The sequence below is a fragment of the Podospora pseudoanserina genome, chromosome 4 (genome assembly GCF_035222485.1).
Source record: "Podospora pseudoanserina strain CBS 124.78 chromosome 4, whole genome shotgun sequence".
In the NCBI taxonomy this organism is placed as follows: Eukaryota; Fungi; Ascomycota; class Sordariomycetes; order Sordariales; family Podosporaceae; genus Podospora; species Podospora pseudoanserina.
The window spans coordinates 2273693-2291885 of NC_085923.1; the positions used below are offsets into that span (position 1 = coordinate 2273693).

The window sequence follows — 18193 nt, forward strand, 5'->3', positions numbered from 1 at the left end:
GGAATCAAGATGGTGGGTGGTGGGCTTGGTTTTGTTCGTCGAATCTCAACCTCACCTTCAAACCCCTTCAAGGAAGATTCAAAAGACTACATACACCACTTACTTGAATATAGAGCATCTCATCACAGCCATCATGTCCTCACATCATCAGTCACACCACCCGACACTCCAGCACAGCACAAGACTATTTATTCTCACTCGCTTTTTCCTCTCCTGACATAATTCTACAGGCACAACCCCTCAAAACCTCAACGCAAAAACCCCGCTTATATGAGCGCTCAACCCTAAAGCCTAATACTACACAGCCACAACAAACTCCCCGCCCTTAAACATTTCTTCCCAGCCCAGACGCCCCAATCCATGATTCACGTATACCTCGTCTAAGACACGCCCCAAAATGACCATAAACGCGCGCATCCGTGATGAAAAAAAATATTACGCCATGTCATTATGCAAGTGACAACTCCCTCCGGTACCCGCCTGGGTGTTTCTTGGAAAATATCCCTCCCAGCCGTGCAATGCAACTCTGCCTTGGCCGTGCAGAAGCACGAGGTTCCTCCTTCGTCAAGGTTTGAAAAGCCGGAGTTGTGTACTACATTACAACGTTCTACGCCACAACGGGGCGGAGGATAGCCTCGAAGCGGGCGGCAACCTAGAAAACCCATGTTAGAAGGGATTCAAGAGTGGAGGAAAAAGGATGACGTACCTCAGGAGCCGCCTTGATAAACGGCAGCTCAAAGAAATGAAACTTTTCATTCTTGAGCAACTCGAGGATCGTGACCACGAGACCCCATGGCTGGGGCCAGTACCCAACCATGCGCTCCAAGAGAACTCGCACAATCTGCTGCCGAATCTCTGTCTCCTCCGGGTCGTCAAGATCGTGACCAAAAATTTCGACGATGGCATGGCTGAAATAGTTTGTCGACGCGTTGGCGAACCGGAGTTCGTTGACCATGCTGCTGAGAAGATAGTACCGTGTCTCGGCCGGCACCTCGGTGACCAGCATGTGCAGAGTCTTGACGTCGGGAGCCCCGGACACGAACACGGGCGCGTCACTGTTGTTAACAGCGCGTTGGGAGGCCGCGTTGGCGATGTGGGAAACCACGGCGTCGACAACTCGGCGGTCGACATTGACAGGCACAAAGCCAAACGTGGTCAGGTCGGTATCGGCGTGGTGCATCGCGTGCGTAATTTGGGCGATGGCGTCCTCCGAGGGTCCGTTTTGCAATGACTGCTCCAGGATGTCATAGAGCCCTAGTTCCTTGAGCTGGCCGGCGCAGTCATAAAGGCTCACCACCGGGTCCTTCATCTCGGGGATCCGATCAATCTTGAGTCCCGGCCGAAAGGGATCGGGCACCTTGTCGAACGGCGTCGTGGACGCCGACAAGATCATGTTGATGAGCTGTGTGGCATGCGAGGGCAGGCACTGGCATAGCTGCACATGGTTGGCAGAAAGATACTCCGGGAAGTCGTGGAAAAGCACAGCCACAAGCTTCACCGTGCCCGAGTACAGGTCCTTAGCGGCAAGGGACACTTCGAAAGCTTTCAGCATGTTGCCGAGATAAGAGAAGAGATGGGTAAGGAGCTTGGTGAAGGGCTCCCAGCCTGCCTGGTTGGGCATGCGCATGATCGCTGGGAGAAAGGCGCGGTGAGCCAAGAGACCCATCCATTGAAACAAGAAGCCAGGGTACACAACCGGCCGAAGGTCCCATAGACGTGCCGCAAAGTTGAGCACTATCTTTTCGCTCTCACTGTCTGAGAATCTCTCCGTCAGGTTCATGATCTGGTGGAAGAGATTGGAGAAGAAGCGGAAGAACACGCGTGGGTTGAAAGCGTCCCCGCGTCTAACGTGGTGGTTGTTCAACACAAGCACACCAAGAGCAAGGACAGAGTCCAGGAAGGCGACACGCGATGATTCGCTGGTGCCAGGAGCGTCGTGGGACTGAGTGAAGATGAGGATCATCTTGACGAGAGCGTCAACTGCCTGGAAGCTCTCGTTGCTGAAGCCTTCACCAAGGTGGCCACTTTGCTCAGCACGGTCGACGGATTTGTCGATTGCTTGCCTCGCAAAGACGAAAAAGTCCTCCTTGGTGACAATGTGCCGCCGCCAGTTCAACTGTTGCACAAACTTTGTAGCAGCCTTTTCCGAGGCGCAGTCGTTGTTGCATAGCTGCACCCATTCCTCAAAGATGTAGTCAAACTGCTCGAACTGAGCCTCGGGGGTTCGGTCAGGATGAATCTCGGGCGAAGGCCCCAGCACCTTGGCCTTGAACCGCTGGCCACCTGGCACTTCGGGCTCTTCAGTTATCCACGCCCAGGCTTCCTCCAAGCTCTGAACGAAATCGGTATAGAGATTGACAGGGGCCTCACTGAACAGCGTAAGATCCATCAAGGACTCCAGAAACTCAATGGAACCGCTGCTCCGTTCATTCAACGCCTTGGCCATGGCTGCATCGATGCTGTGCCAATCAATGAGGTCCGTTCTGAGCAGCGCCGAGATCAGGGGCAGATTCAAAAAAGTACTACCTGACTGCTGGTAAAACAGCCAGCGGATCTGTTGACTCGTCGCCGGGCCCGCAACCTTTCGCAGCGTCTCCAGCACGTGGACCAGAGTCTCCAAGAGGAGGGAAGTAGGTTCGGGCTGCGGGCGGAAGAGAAGCCCGGAGATTTGGGTCGCCACATAGACTGCAAATTCATCAGATGTCTGTTGAGTCTTGATTGTAAGCTGGACGACGGCGTCATGAATGTTGATAACTTCATGGGTCCGAGGGAGATCCTCAAAGTGCTCCTCGGCCGTGTTGCTGACGGCAGTCGCCAGCTTTTCCAACAAGCTGTTCACCCGTTCCGCCACGTTCCGAGCGTCGACAGGGCTGATGCCAGGCTGTCGGCCATTGACCATGCCAGCATGAACAGGAGGGTAATGCTGAGGTTGGACGCCCATGTGGGGAAGCGATGGGGTTTCAGCAGGGGTAGGAATGGTGGACACCGAGTTGTACTGGTCACCGAGGACTTCGTTTGCAATTGATCTCGCATCCGACGATGAAGGAACGTGTGAAGGCGTAGCAGAGGCGGCGGCGGCGGCAGCGGCGGCGGCAGCCGCAGCAGCAGTCACCCTTGATTGTCGAGCAAAATCATCGTAGATGGCCATTTGCTCATCATTGAGGCCGCTCAAGCTGGGCTGCAGCTTGAAAGGAGCGGGGATAGTCCAGGCCCAGCGGTTCAGGCGGGGATCCATGAATGGGTCGTTGGGTCGGTTGATGCGGTGATGGCGGCGCGCCTCGAGATCTTCTGCGAGCAAGTCCTCAATCTCGGGGACACCGCGCTCCTCGGCCGACTTTTCGATGATGCTGGAAGCCAGCTCCATGTTGGAGTTGACACACAGCATGATGATACCTTCTGGGAGACCCTGAGGAAGCTCCGAGGCGAGCTGGCGGAGATAGTTGGTGAAGTTGGCGCGCAATGGCTCCTTGGAGGTCACAAGTGCCAAGCTCCCAGCAGTAGACTTGACCATGTTGACGGCAGCCATCCGAACCCTGTCCGGGTCGCCCTCGGTTGCGAAGTCCTTGCGGATCATTTGCTGCGTAGAGATGGCGGCGATGGTCACAGACCTATCCACAACAGGCTGGATGATCTCTTGCAGCGCGCGCGTGAGAGCTTGACGGACAATGTCGTGCAGCTTCGCGGCGCTGACAACCTCGGTGGACGGGACGCTCAGGTTGGGCCCCAAGTCGGGGATGGCAAGAGCCGGGTGCGAGACAAGTGAGCTGTTCACTCCCGTCATGCCGTTGAGGGATAGGCTCTCAAAACTGTCGAGATTATCTGGCCCAACCAAGTCACCCACGTCCTCGAGAGGAGGCCGGTTCAAGATCTCACCAGATGGCTCGATCGCCTCATGATCGAGATCGAGGCACTTACAGAGCACCTCGATCTCAAACTTGAGATTGAGCTTGAGCTCGGCGTTGTGATAGAGTTCAATGAGGAGGTGGATAATGTCCATGAGCCAGGGGTTCGGCGGTTTGAACACGTTCGAGTTGGCTGCCTGGGTCAAGACCTTGCAGACAAAGGGGATGACGACAATGAGACGCTTGGTATCGAGGGCTTCGATCAGGAGTTGCCTGAAGGCGATGTTGCTGTGCTTGATAGGCTTGTCACGAGCAAGGGTCAACAGGCCAAGCCAGCCACCCAGATTCTTGAGGTGAGTCCTCTCGGTCGAATTCGACTGCGTCTGCTCCGAGTTGAGCATGCGCTGGACGCTGACATAGGTCTCCCTCAGAACTTCGGTCCACAGCAGCCTATCCTCAAACTGCTTCACCAGCTCGAGGTAGACATGGTGGTAGTTCGGCTGCATCTTGGCGCGCTCCTCCACCAGGTGACTGGCGAACCACTGCTGGTGCTTGACATCCAGCATCTTCTGGAGCTCCTTGAATATCGACTGCAGGGTCGTGTCGGTGGCGTTATTGAGAGCAAACTGGATTTTGCCCTGGGCATCGGGCGTGGGGTCTTCGTAGTTGATCCCGGCGGGATGTGGGCCAACATTAATGGACAGGAACGGGGGAGGGTGCTGTTCCGAACTGAGACTGTCCTCCAGACCGCCATTGGTCAGTTGCTTGTCACTGCCGGCGATGGCTGGAAGACCGTTGCGAAGGGTTCGGGCCAACTCCTCGTCATGCTCGCGAACCACCTCTTCCGCCTTCCTGTACGCCTCCGTTCCCTGTAGTCCAGGTATCAGGATCAAGTCCTTGCAGAACGCAGGCCATTCCCGCAGCCGGCCAAAGAGCTGCATGAGCGCCTGAAGACCGAACTTGTACATGGGCTCCTCGGGACGATTCTCCTTGACGGCCTGCAAGATCATACCCAAACCAATTTTGAGGGGGAGTCTCGATATCAACTTGTGAGAGATTATCCCACCGAAGAGCACTGCTGTAGTGGCGAGGGCCTCGAGAGGATAGTCGACATAATGGGCGTATTCGTCAAACAGACCATGAATCATGCACGCGAAAATGTCCTGCTCCAGCGGCACACGCGAATGTTTGTAGTGTTCGAGAACCTCGACCACACTGCGAACCTGCAATTCATCGCCGTACATTTTCTTGTAGTGTTCTTCCATCCTGGTTGTGGCTGCTGGTGCAAGCATATTCCCGCCCCGCCCATTGTCATCGATGATGTCGTCGTAACCTTCCCCATAGTTAATCAGGCGGGGGTAAGCTGTTATGCAGTGTCTCTGAACATTAATCAGATCCACAACAGGGGCTTTCAGGTTGAACCTGTCCAAAATGTCGAGCATCATATAGACTGTTTTGACCTGCAAGGGTGTGTGGGCTTGTCCATTGTCTCCGCTCCGCTGATACGTCTGCTCCAGGTTCGTTTTTATCAACAGAAACTGATTTATGGCCCTGGCCATCTCGCCGGGTCGCTCAGCGTTCTGGCTTGCCCATTGCTCCAAGTTCAGAAAACCTTGCGCATGCGCATAGGCAACGAGATCAAGCCCGAAGCCAGTGGGAAGGAAAACCAGCTCCTGGAGCCACTTGTGCCTCACCGCAAACTCGAAGATGGTTGGCAAGACAATAGGCTTGAGAGCATGCTGTTCTTCCAGCCGCTGCATGACCCACACCTTGTCCCGTCTCCAGAGGCTTTCCATCACAAAGTCGGAGGTCGGTGTCTTGTTGATCAGAAACCCCTCGAATAGCGACGCCAGCGTCTCTTCGGCCATTGTGGGCCACGGCTTAGGAACCCCAAAGGCTGAGGTGACAAAGACATGTAGATTAGGCACAACGACGTCTTGAAACAGGCGCTTCGCCTCTGTGCTCTGTGAGGCATGCATCGAGTGCAGAGCCACATTGAAGACAGCAGACAAAGCAGCCTCGGAGACCAGTGGGTGTCTAACAGCGAGGGCAGCTATTTCCTGAATTGCCCGGTCGGATTGTACGTATTCGTCCACCGTAAACGTCGGCTTGAGGCCTGGGATGGTTGTGGCATCCAGTTGCTCCGGGGTGAGTGAGGCATAGGCGCAAATAAAGGACAGCTGGGTTTCGGGATTCTCCCATTCTCCGCCCCACAGCCGTTGAATGTTGAACCTGTCGAGATGCTCGAGCGCGATGGGTAATAATGCATTGTATAACCGCAGAAACTGCGCCGAAGTTACGCGTGCATTCGCATGGTCGAAATACGAAACGACATCCTGCCACTGGAAGCTGTCGGGCAGTATCCGCCTCAGGGCCGCAACGAGAATCGAGGGTTTGTGTGGCGGGGTCTGGCTGATGGTGGTGTACAGAAGCGCGGCAGATACTTGTTCTTCGGACAGTTGGATGTTGGAAGGTCGGTTCTGGAGGTAGCTCACGCATGTCTCCTCGTCCTTGGTGAAGGCTGACCCGACACGGTATATGTAGAGGGCCAGTGCATTCGGTGGCCTGTCGGCGAGGAGGCGAATCAGGTCCAGGGCCGCCAGAACCTGAGAGGGGGGCGGCTTTCCGTCTCCTCCTTGTGAATACCGCATCGACACCTTGTACTCCAACTCCTTCTTGGCGGCAGCATTGAAGTTTGGCGGGTGAAGTTGTATGAATCGGTCGAGCAGTTCGGCAACGAATTCGGCGGGCATGTCCATGTGTTCCCCAGTCGGTCGACTCAAGATATTCACAAAGGTTGGGTAGTTGGTAGACAAAATGGCATCCGCTGCGACAGTGAAACCATGTCAGTAACAGAGGGAGTAGGCACGCTGGGCAAGGGCGTCTTACCTTTGGTCTTCAGGTCAGTCCTGCTACCTAGTTTGAAGGCCAGGGCCAACAGTGTCTTTTCGAGGGCATCGAGTTGGAAGTGTTCCATAAAAGTCGACAAGTCGAAATTGTGGAATATATCTTCGGTGCCGGTCTCGATCGACTCGGCGATCTTCCTCGCTTGGCTGAAGTCTCTGGCAAGCAGCTCCATTTCGGCAACGAGGAGTTGCATGTTGTTATTGTTGGAATTCGCTACTGGCCGCCCCGCGCTGGGGAAGATCTGAGAGGCATTGGAGGCCACCAGGCGCGTGAAGTATCTCGAATAGACATCCATGCCGTGCTCATGGATAAGCTGGGGAGAAGCCATAACAGCAGGTTAGCAGTCAATCAATAGAGTGCAGGAGTAGGTATGGGATATGGCAGTTGACAGTGGGGCAGAAGGGGCAGCGGAGGACAGAAGGCTGACAGCAGCATAAAGGGCGATTGGCACCGCACCTTTTGCAAAGCGTCAGTCTGTGACTTCCACCTTCTCGGATCGCCCTTGTCCTCTTTGATGGTGCTCAGGAGCAGGAGAACCTGGGCAACTGCAATCTTGGCCAGGGAGCTGGAGCCAGTGGGGCTGCTGGTACTGGGGTTGGCACCCGAACTCAGCGCACCGTGATGATGGGAGGAACTCTGCGAGTGGGCGAGGCCAGTGTGGAGGGGCTGGGAGGCAGAATTGGGATTGGGTGTGAAGGTTCCCTTCTTGGAGTGGGGGACCATGGATTACCAGGTAAGAATTATGTGTGGAATCGCCGGTGCTGCTATCCAGGGCAAGGCGGGACAGAGCGACTCTTTTTTTGGTGGTGAAGGGGGGGAGCGCGAGGCGCCACTAGGTATTCTGTAGACGTGTGTGGTACGGCAGAGGGGTCTGTCTCTCTCCCGTCTCTTTGCGGATCTCTGCTGGGGTAACGAAGTAACGAGGGCCGCTGCTTGTAAGGCCTGTGACGGTGGTCGCGGGCTGGTAATATCGTGGATGGTATTGGCAGCAGGCTCTCGGCAGGGGGCCAGGGACGGTGGTGGGTGAGATAGGGATGGTGATAGAAGATCGAAAGTCGCTTTTTTACGACGTTGTTGAATGGCAAGTGTTGCTTGCCGAGCTAGGTATCCCTTTGAGTTTGGGGCGCTGAGATGCTTGGCACCCACGGCCAATCGTAGCGACGGAACCGGCGTGATCACGTGAGAGTGTACCTGGAGACACTGAGCAAAATGTGGGGTGACACGGCTCCGACCGTTGGGTGCCTGAGGAATTAGGCGGCTGCACGCATCGGATTCACCCGAGGCCTACAATGGTATGTCGGTCCGTTCAAGAGGCCTGTCCATAGTGTGAGGAATAAGATTGTGTTAAAAGGGCATTTGCAAGACAGTCAAAGGTATGTTCTAATGCCAAGGTAGATAGGCCACGACTAATGTCCAATGGCCTTGTTTACACTTGGGCAAGCCTGATATACAGTTGTGGCAGATGCTAATTCGACATGACACATCTCTTGGAAGAGACGCATTTGCGTGAGGTGTAAATCGTATAGTGAGAGTTCATTTGCAAAGGTAGGGCCACTTGAATCAGTAATTGAGACACTAAAGTAGGTTTTGATATGCCTTGAAGGATAGTCTGTAGGCCCTTAAAGATAGTTAATAGGCCTTGAAAGATCGTTTAAAGGCCTATTGATTTACTTTCGAGACATAGTTTACAGCGTAACATAGGTTAACTTACTTTTCTGAGTCAACTATTTTGTGGTGAGGGTGTGTGCCCGGTTGAGAAAGGCATTGCATAAAAGTTGCTGACCAATACCCGTCCACCTCATCCCTCCTCAATCACCATCTCAAATTGTATGGTCTATTTGGATTTTATGGCAGACGGCTTCACTCAATATCTGCAACCTGCAAAGTTCCTGTGCTCACCGCATCATACTGTGCTGATACCCAACTTTAGTGGGTCCTCCGACTATGCCCCCTGACAGGTCAAGCTTTCTTCCTCGTTTCTTGGTTTCCACAGGACATCCAGTCGTCCAGTCAAGCTTTCTTTTGTTTTTACGCCAGTTGGTTTGATCAGAATGCTTGTCTTTGGTTCACAATACACAGCACAGCACAGTTACACGCATGATCCTATCCATCTCGCACTGCCACACGCCGCTATATCCGACCCAGTCTACCATAATTGCGACATGGTTGTTGGTCCAGTGTTGCAGCATAACCCACCTACAGGCGGCTCACGAGCTGCTTCTTTTGTTCCTAGCGCCCCCAGAATTCTGTCACCCCCCGGCTGCATGGTGTGGTACAGCAACCAATGGCATTGCCCTCGCTGCGTAGCAACAATGGCCAGCCAGGCCCAATAGTTAGAAGCGGGAGATCCCTCGTCTGTTTTGTCCGGCACAGACTTCCAGGCTCGGTCTCGATGTTCATGGATGGCAAGGTCCATTTCAAATATGTAGCGTCGTTGGCCGTTGTCCCCTCATCAGCCTGCCCGTGCTTGGCGGAGCCCTTGGCAGGCTTTTAATCACTTCTCGCTTCTCCCATGCTCTTGTTCTTTTCATCTTTCTGGTGATCCATGGTTTAGTGACTTTCACCACCCCGACTGGACGCTGGACCAGCTCCCTCTCGCGTCTTGAGCCCATCTCGGCATCTTTCAGGGTCCACAGAGCGATGGACGGAAACACTGGTGCAAACAACCCCACAGACAAGGCTGACATCGACAGGGGGGCGGAGAAACGTCAGGAGAAAGACGAGGCCGAAGAGGTCATAGCCCTCGAAGTGCTACCAACACGGATTCAGTTCAAAGATTCCCTTCCCAGTCGGTCTTCCAGAGAGTTTACGGAACGCGGCCGAAGCATCAGCAAAGGACGCAGCCCCAGCCCGCCCCGTATCAACCTTGGCGCTGGATTTGCAGAGTATAGGGGTGATGTGGGCGGCCATGGCTATGATGAGACCGAGGTAGATATCATTGCCGTCCCCTGTCCTGGAGCGGATCCGATCCAGACATGGATCTACGACAGCGATTCCAGCAGTGCCGAATCCCACTATCATGTCGAGGTTGGATCGCACATCACCCGCAGCAACCAGAGCACCCGCAGCTCCCAGAGTTCTCTTCGCAGGTCAAGCCCATGGGTCACTTTGAGGCTGCGGGAGCGCGTCAACATTGCTCGGGTATTCTTGTATAGGCACCGGCATCTTGAGGAGGGAATGAATTTGAAGTCGTTGGCGAATGATCTCCTTGAGCAAGTGCAGGACATTCGCAAGGGATCTGTAAGTGCATGCATCTTTCTGTCTCGTTTCTGCCGTGTGTGCATTTCCCAAAAATCAGATGCTGATTATGAATATCTCATAGTCTCGGCCCCTGTTTTTCATTGCGCATAGCATTGGCGGGCTGGTCGTCAAGAGTGCCTTGGTGAGAGCTAGCCAGAAAACAAAGTACCAGGATATAATGGACGACTGTCATGGTGTCACATTCTTTGGTAGGCTTCTTGTGATGATGTCGATATTGTGGCGTTTGGTAAAACCAGGCTGACAAAGCAACAGGAACACCACATCGCGGCTCAAGCTACATGTCGATGCCCAACCTCAAGGACTCTATTCAAGACCTTCTCCAGCTTGAATCGCCACTCCCCAGGTCCCTTACAGATGAAATCCTCGTCAATAATCCGAAGCTAAAACAGTTGCACGAGCAATTCGTGGACATTGCCAGCGAGCTCCGTCTTTGGTCCTTCTACGAGACTCGGGAGTGTTTGCTTTCCGGATCTGGTGCCCAGTTCACAAACGAAGTACAGTTTACTGCCCCTTTGGTTTCGGTGAAATCTGCTATACTCGAAATCTGGCAAGAAGATATCTTTGGCGTCGAAAGTGACCACGCGCATCTCGCCGCTTTTGGTCCCGATAATGAGGAGATTTTGCATTCATATCTTGGGGACTTGGCAGGCGCCGTCCTGAAAGCGGCAGAGCTTAGCCGGGATCATGTTCACCACCCACTATACCTCAAGAGCCATGTCCAAGTCGAAGTCATTGGGTTCTATGAGGATCCAGATGGCTGGATGGCTGCCACACAGCAGTATGCTGGTCAAGGGTCGGACGCGAGTGCCGAATCGGGCTCTATCATACGCTTGTATGCCACCAAATACCCCTACAAGGATTTCTTGAAGAAAGGCCCAGAGAAGTGCCTGTCTGAACGGTTACATGATCGATCGCAAAGGAAGAGGAGAAGAGTACGAAGCCCGAATCGGGCTGGCGGGCGGACAGACTTGCGGCCACCTCAGTTGCCTCAGGAAACTACAGCTGATGCCAACGTCCTCGGTATCACGCAGGGCCAACTCGATGTTGGACATCAGGGTGGTGCTGGGATCGGCCCAGAAATCATCATCAGTGGAGGTTCACCTGTCGCTCTCGAAAGACCGGCTCTGTTGAGGGTTCCAGCTCAAACTATGCCTGAGCTACGGCCTCCAAGCCCCGAGAGCTTGGCCAGTGTATCAACCACGGCGTCGGACCCGTTGTTCATTCAAGGGAAGGACTTTGCAGGAGACGGGCCCTTGACCGTGGATTTGCTGGCCAGGCAACAAGCAGAAATTATGCTCAAGGAGCATGAACTCGGGGCGTCTGCTGGCTTTTCCCGGCCGAATCCCCAACTCAAAAAGTTCACGTGGATTCATATGCCTTTCAACAACCCGGTCTGGGTTAAGGAGATCTTTAATGTTCTTTCCGACATCCAAGGGCACGATTTTTCCAAGCTTTTTGACTATGACAACTGGCAATCGAAGCACATTCAGAACCGCCATTCCGAATCTCAGCCAGCATTCCTCAAACCAACCTGCAAGTACCTGACCAATACAGGCATAACCTCGCCACGCCCTACCCCTCTTGTTGGACCATCTTCATCGTTCTTGACACCGAACTGCCTGTTTGTCTACATGCCATACCTTCATTTTGACACCTACCGAAGCATGATCAGGCGCCGGAAGATCATCAGAGAGCGCCGGGAGCGTGGCAGGGCGAAACCTGTTCCGAAGCATGTGGCTGACGAGGACTCCCTTGAGCTCAAGATGATCTGGGAGTACATTGGCTTCGATCCTCCTCTCAATTGTCGTAGGACCTTGGACCAGTTCGGCCACCATTCCCTCAGAGACACCAACTCCCGCGATGATGACCAAATGCTGTACAAGCTCACCAAAAAGGATGCCTTCTCCCTGACGAAACAGCTCAATGGTGTTGCCACCAAGTCCCAGGCTGGGCCGGTTGGCAGCTCGATGTATTCAAACAAAGGTTCCAATGGGAGCAACGCCGGCTCCCACAATGACGACGATGAATACGAGGAAGAAACCGAAGCCGAGCTTCGAGACGGTTACGTACTGATGGTTGACCAGCTCTGGCTCTGGTCCATTGACAAGACCACCCTCACCACCTTCTTCCCTCGCCGGTACTCGACCCCAACAGAGGGCACCCTGTTTCACCAGGCCGACCTACGGAACAGCGTATACAACGAGCTCAACGGTGACCTCACCGGCCGTACCGAAAACGCTCTCGACCTGGCTGCTTTGATAGTCTACCACGCTGTCATCGTCTTCCTCGACCGTTCCACCCACCCAGACCTGGAGATCTTCCGTCTCTTTGACGAAGCCATTGGCATGTTGGCCGAAAGGATGACGCTTAATATGAAACAATTCCGGCTCCAATCTCTCAGCATGGACGATGACGAAGACGACGAGGACACCGACTACTCTGACTGGGAAGGGGAGAGCCCAGCCTCGATAAAAAAACGACACAGAAAAGAGCTTGAAAGGTCCGAGAGGGAAAACAGAGAGAACACGTCTGCTCTACTCGAACTGGCAGATCTCAAAGATGAATTAACGGTACTGCAGACCCTGTTTAAGAACCAGGAGTCAACCGTCAAGCAAATGAAGGATTTCTACGAGATCCATTGCAAGGAGACAAGGAAGAATTGGCAGGAGCCGCTGGATGATGCGTTGGAGTATTTGGATGATTTTAAGGGGACGGTGAATGAGATGATTGAAAGGGTTAATACGACGAGGAATGATGTGAGTTCTCCCCTACTCAAACACCGTGACCAAACAGTAAGCTGACGGATGATGTGAAGTATGAAAAAATGCTCGAAATGGTCCAACGCCAAGCCCAAGTCGACGAGGTCCGCTGGTCACGCCTCCAAGCCGAGCTCGCCTCGTCCCAAAACCTCTCGGTCATGATCTTCACCACCTTCACCGTCATCTTCCTCCCGCTCACCTTTTTTACCGGACTATTTGGTATGAACGTTACCAACTGGCAAGAAGAACACATGCCCGACCTCGAGCAAGTCGGCTGGATCTCCCTGCCTACCTCGATCCTCCTAATCATTTTTTCGCTGGTTGCAGCATTCAGCTGGAGAGTCCAGAGAGGGTTCAAGGGGATATACAAGATTATAAGGGGGGGCTATAAGAAGGTTAAAAAGGGGTATACCCAGAAGCTGGAGCCGATGTGGAGGAAGGAGAAGAAACGGAGGAGGAGACAGGAGAAGAAGAGGAAGTATGTGGAGAAGCAGACCGCGTGGGATAAGGATGGGATGTATGATTTTTGGGACAAGGTGAAGGAGAATCAGAGGAAGATTAGGTATCAGATTCCGGAGCAGAATAGGAGGACGTTGAGGGGGTGATATGTATGATGATTATGAAGAGATGGATAGAGATAGGTAATGGTAATCCAAAATAATACATTCACAGAAATGCCTTCAACAAATCTTTAAGGCCTATGCGACTAGGGTTTTGACAGAAGGTAATACCAACGCCTCATATAGGGCTGTTTTCAGCACCGCACTATCACATACGACTATAGACAACCGAAAATACGGGATCCCGTCCGCTCTCCCCTAGTCAAATATTTAATCGTAATATTATTTTCTAGGATAACTTTAGTTTTACTTTTTCGCTAAGTTAGTATCTAAACGTATTAATTTCCGCAAAGACTTTACAGTATTATCTTCTACAATTATAACGGATCTCACGGTCTTATTAGCTTTACTTTTTTTTTTTTACTTTTATGCCGCAGCTGCCTATTATAGCCGGTATAATTTGGGCCCGATATAGAGTAGTATAGTATTTTCACCTATTATTTGCCTAGCATTACTTATTTTTCCGCTCTTACCTATTGTCGTCTTTATACGCCTTAATTAATGCTTTACTTTCCCGCCTCCGCCTGCTCGTCGTCTTTACTGAAATAGTGAGAAAACACACAAATACAACCAAGACACTACAAATATATCCTCAATAGATCCCTAAATGAATATACCTGCGTGACAGTAGCTCGCTCGCAGGCTGCACTTCACGCAAGACAATGAAAAGACACTATGGGCTTGCAGGCCACATAATAAGCACCGGAATGGCCTGATCAGAGGGCCAGAATTGCCTGCATGCATGCAAGGCACAAAATACGAAGAAACAAAAATCGACGTCTTGTCTAAAATAGAATGTTAGAAGCAAACCGCTTATATATATGACTCCTGAACTCCCGAATCCTCCGAAAGCTCCACTTTTTCACCATCTGATTAGAAAGACCTTAAGCCTGTGGCCGCACCCAAACTACTAGCTATATATTTATATTCCCTCTATTTTTATATATATTTTCTAATCTATAAAATTTCTTTACTTTATTTAACGTATGGAAAACTTATAATAATACTCTATTAAGTATTTTTAAAAAAAAATAATAAGTATTATTCATTTCGACTTTTTTATTTTAAAGAAGCCGTCCTAACGGTATTAAAACTTTTTTAGTATATTTATATTTAACTTTCTATTTATTTTATATATCAATTTTGAATCTTTTCTTTTAATTATATTATTTTTAAGTTTAATATTATAAATCCCTTTTTTTTTAATAACTTTCTATTTTATTATATTAACTTTCTTGATTACTAAGGTTAAATTTCTTTTCTTAGGATTTTAATAATCTTATCCTTCTTTTTATTAAATTTATACGGTGGAGAATTAAGGAAAAGTTATCGGGAAGTTAGTATATCGTCGTGGTTTTAGAAGAAAATGCAAACACGAGGAATCAATCAAGGCTAGACTGGGAGATCGAGCTTCGCTCCGCCTTCTCTCTTCTTCGCGCAGTATCAAGATACTTATTTTAGTCTTTGGATAGCACTGTGATAATAAAGCTTTATTAACTTGGTGTTTTAAGATATTTTTAATTATTTATATAGTTAAACATTATTAAAAAAATAGGAAAAAAGGGATTTATTAAAAACAACAAATAATAGTTATTAGTTAAGTTTTAATTAAAGTTATTGAGGCGTGGATTTAAAGAAAAAGTGAACTATATTACGTTTTGAAATACAAAATTTTGGTAATATCAGCTAATTAGAAAGAAAATCGGAATAAATAATTAGAGAAATAGGAAATAAACTTATTAAAAAAATTGTTAAGTTAAAAGTATAATTTAGTAAAAGGATTATTAGATCATTACAATCATCTAGCGATTTAGCTTTAGAAATTATTAAGGAAAGATAATAATTTAAAAGAGTAATAATTTATATATACAGAAAAATGTTTTGTAATATATAATATAAATTATATTCGTTAGTATTAAAGACTATTATAAATAGGATAAGCTATTATTGTGCACTGATTAGCTACCATTGAATCATTGTCTAAAAGTACCTTTAACTAAGTATCACTTTCAGAGGTTCCGGATCAAGGTTCGCCATAGTTAACGAACCGTTTAGCGGCATGCTTTTTTCCACATGCTGAAGTAAATGATATATCCTTCTTAGAGTCGCCTATCCTCGCAGCCATACTACATGATCGGCAGATTAGTGCTCAGGTGGGTGACCACTGGGGACCCCTGCTGTTGTATGTTTTTGCTTTGCAGCTTTTTGACCTGGCCGTCAAATGCCCTCAATTCCCATGTGCGGCTTTCCTCGGCTGAGCGGGGTTAGGGCGGGTCCCTTACCCCACGAAAATGATGCCCCACCCTGTTTTCAAATGTCAGAGGCTTGAGTGGCTGCACCTCGGGCGGGACGTCATTTGAACGGCTGCTTTCTTGGCCGAAAAATGAACTCGGAGCCGGCCCTCGAGACGAAGTGGAGAGTGGAGTGAGTGCTGGAACAAGACAAGCGGGTTGAATTGTGTGTGAGAGGAAGCCGGAGTGACCAAGTCCGATTCTTTTCTCCTCCCCTGACTGTGCAATCCTTTCCCTCGTCTTTTCTGCTGCTGTCTTGTTTGTTTCTTGTTTGCCCGCGGCTGTGGAATTTTTCTTGGGGAGACTGACTGAAAGAACGCCGTATGTGGTCATAGACCTATACTCTCTCGACCGAAATTGCTCCCTTGCCCCCCCGCTTCGACGACCGAGACAGACACTGTATTTGAATAGGATAGACCAAAAGACACAGTCATCATGTCGGCCTCTTCAAGACTCACCTCGACCCTCTGCCGGCGGGCAGCCGCAACTGCAACCCCCCCCTCTCTCACAGCTACCTCGACGACAAGGGTACAGACACCACAGCTCGCGCGCGGGATTAGGGGCATATCATCCACAACCCCCAGCAGGTTACGACCTACCACCCTCTCCCGCCCAACCTATCCTCTCCAAAGGACAGCCGCCACTCTCCCTACGCTCCCCTCAACCCGTCTATACTCTTCCACCTCCGCAGAAGAAGACTCCTTCGACCCAGCCTCCATCGACCGCGAATCCGACGAAGTAGACGTCTGTATCATCGGCGGCGGTCCTGCAGGCCTCTCCGCCGCAATCCGCCTCAAGCAACTAGCCAACGCCGCCGGCAACGACGACTTCCGCGTCCTCCTCCTCGAAAAAGCCGGCGAGATCGGCGCCCACATCCTTTCCGGAGCCGTCATCCAACCCACCGCCATTGACGAGCTCATCCCCGATTGGCTTTCTGAAGACAATGAAAACCGCTTCACCGGCGCCACACCCGCGGGGAAGGATTCGATGAGCTTCCTGACCAAAAAATGGGCCATCCCCTGCCCTACTCCGCCTCAGATGCATAACGACGGGAATTACATCGTTTCCCTTAACGAATTCACCAAGTGGCTAGGGGAGCGGGCGGAGGAGGTCGGGGTGGAGGTTTATCCCGGTTTTGCGGCTAGCGAGGTTCTTTACAAGGCTGATGGGTCGGTCAAGGGTGTCGCGACGAATGATCTGGGGATTGGGAGGAATGGGAAGCCAAAGGATAGTTTTGAGAGGGGGATGGAGTTTCATGCTAGGGTTACGCTTTTTGGGGAGGGGTGTCATGGGTCGTTGACCAAGCAGGTGATTAAGAAGTTTGATTTGAGGTCCGAGTCGCAGCCGCAGACTTATGGGCTGGGGATTAAGGAGGTGTGGGAGGTGAAGCCGGAGAAGTTTGAGAAGGGGAAAATTGTGCATAGTATGGGGTATCCGCTGCCGATGGATACGTATGGGGGTGCGTGGATGTATCATTTTGGGGATAATCTTGTTTCGGTTGGGCAGGTGGTTGCGTTGGATTATAACAACCCGTGGCTGTCGCCGTATGGGGAGTTTCAGAAGCTGAAGCAGCACCCGCTTTACAGGAGTGTGCTGGAGGGGGGGAAGTGTATCTCTTATGGTGCTAGGGCGTTGGTGGAGGGGGGGTTTCAGTCGATTCCCAAGGTGGCTTTTCCAGGAGGGGCGCTGATTGGGGATACGGCTGGGTTTGTTAACGTGCCCAAGGTGAAGGGGACGCATAATGCCATGAAGAGCGGTATGTTGGCTGCCGAAGCGGCGTGGAACGCGCTGCAGGTTCCGGATAACAACTCCATTTTCCTCTATGACTACGAGGATGCCCTGAGGAAGTCGAGCATCTGGAAGGAGCTGAAAGAAGTGAGGAACATGCGCCCTAGTTTTCATTCTCCTCTGGGAATCTACGGCGGGATTCTGTATTCCGGCCTCGAGGCGTTTGTTCTGAAGGGACGTGTCCCCTGGACGCTGAAGCACAAGACGCAGGACCACGCCGCGACAAAGGACGCGAAGGACTGCAGCAAGATTGAGTACCCCAAGCCCGACGGGGAGATTACGTTTGACATCTTGACCAGTGTGAGCAGGACGGGGACAAACCATGAGGAGGACCAGCCAGTGCATCTGCAGGTCAAGGACTGGGAGAAGCACACGAGGGAGACGTGGCCGAGGTGGAAGGGGTTGGAGAATAGGTTCTGCCCGGCGGGGGTGTACGAGTATGTGGAGGACGAGGGGAAGGAGGAGGGGGTGAGGTTTCAGATCAATGCGCAGAATTGCATTCACTGCAAGACCTGTGATATTAAGGCGCCGAGGCAGGATATTAATTGGCAGGTGCCGCAGGGGAGGGGCCGAAGTATTATATGACTTAGGGGTTGCTCTTGGGGTTGAGAGGAGGGGTTGAGGGAGGGGTGCGAGGGGGGGGGAGGTCTGTTACTTGAATATAAAAAGGTTATATCTAGATTGAAGGGTTGGAATGATGTATTATATGTTTTTTTTCATTGGCG

General features: G+C 51.3%; 3 protein-coding genes across 3 annotated transcripts; 2 read left to right on the forward strand and 1 right to left on the reverse strand.

The window, feature by feature from the left end:
* Positions 1–57: 57 nt before the first annotated feature.
* On the reverse strand, positions 58–8066 carry CDC39 (CCR4-NOT core subunit cdc39). The gene is made up of 3 exons (XM_062947121.1): positions 6732–8066; positions 707–6669; positions 58–652 (listed from the first exon to the last, which is right to left on the reverse strand). The coding sequence occupies exons 1-3, from the start codon at positions 7075–7077 to the stop codon at positions 608–610; spliced, it is 6354 nt and encodes a 2117-aa protein (XP_062800559.1). The 5' UTR covers positions 7078–8066; the 3' UTR covers positions 58–607.
* Positions 8067–8579: 513 nt separating this feature from the next.
* QC764_408350 (uncharacterized protein) lies at positions 8580–13452 on the forward strand. The gene is made up of 5 exons (XM_062947120.1): positions 8580–8986; positions 9008–9989; positions 10072–10198; positions 10263–12766; positions 12826–13452. The coding sequence occupies exons 2-5, from the start codon at positions 9390–9392 to the stop codon at positions 13372–13374; spliced, it is 3780 nt and encodes a 1259-aa protein (XP_062800560.1). The 5' UTR covers positions 8580–8986; positions 9008–9389; the 3' UTR covers positions 13375–13452.
* Positions 13453–16115: 2663 nt separating this feature from the next.
* On the forward strand, positions 16116–18053 carry QC764_408340 (uncharacterized protein; the record flags this gene model as incomplete). The annotated part of the gene is made up of 1 exon (XM_062947119.1): positions 16116–18053. One exon carries the CDS (start codon positions 16116–16118, stop codon positions 18051–18053), a length of 1938 nt encoding a protein of 645 aa, XP_062800561.1.
* Between the last annotated feature and the right edge of the window lie 140 nt (positions 18054–18193).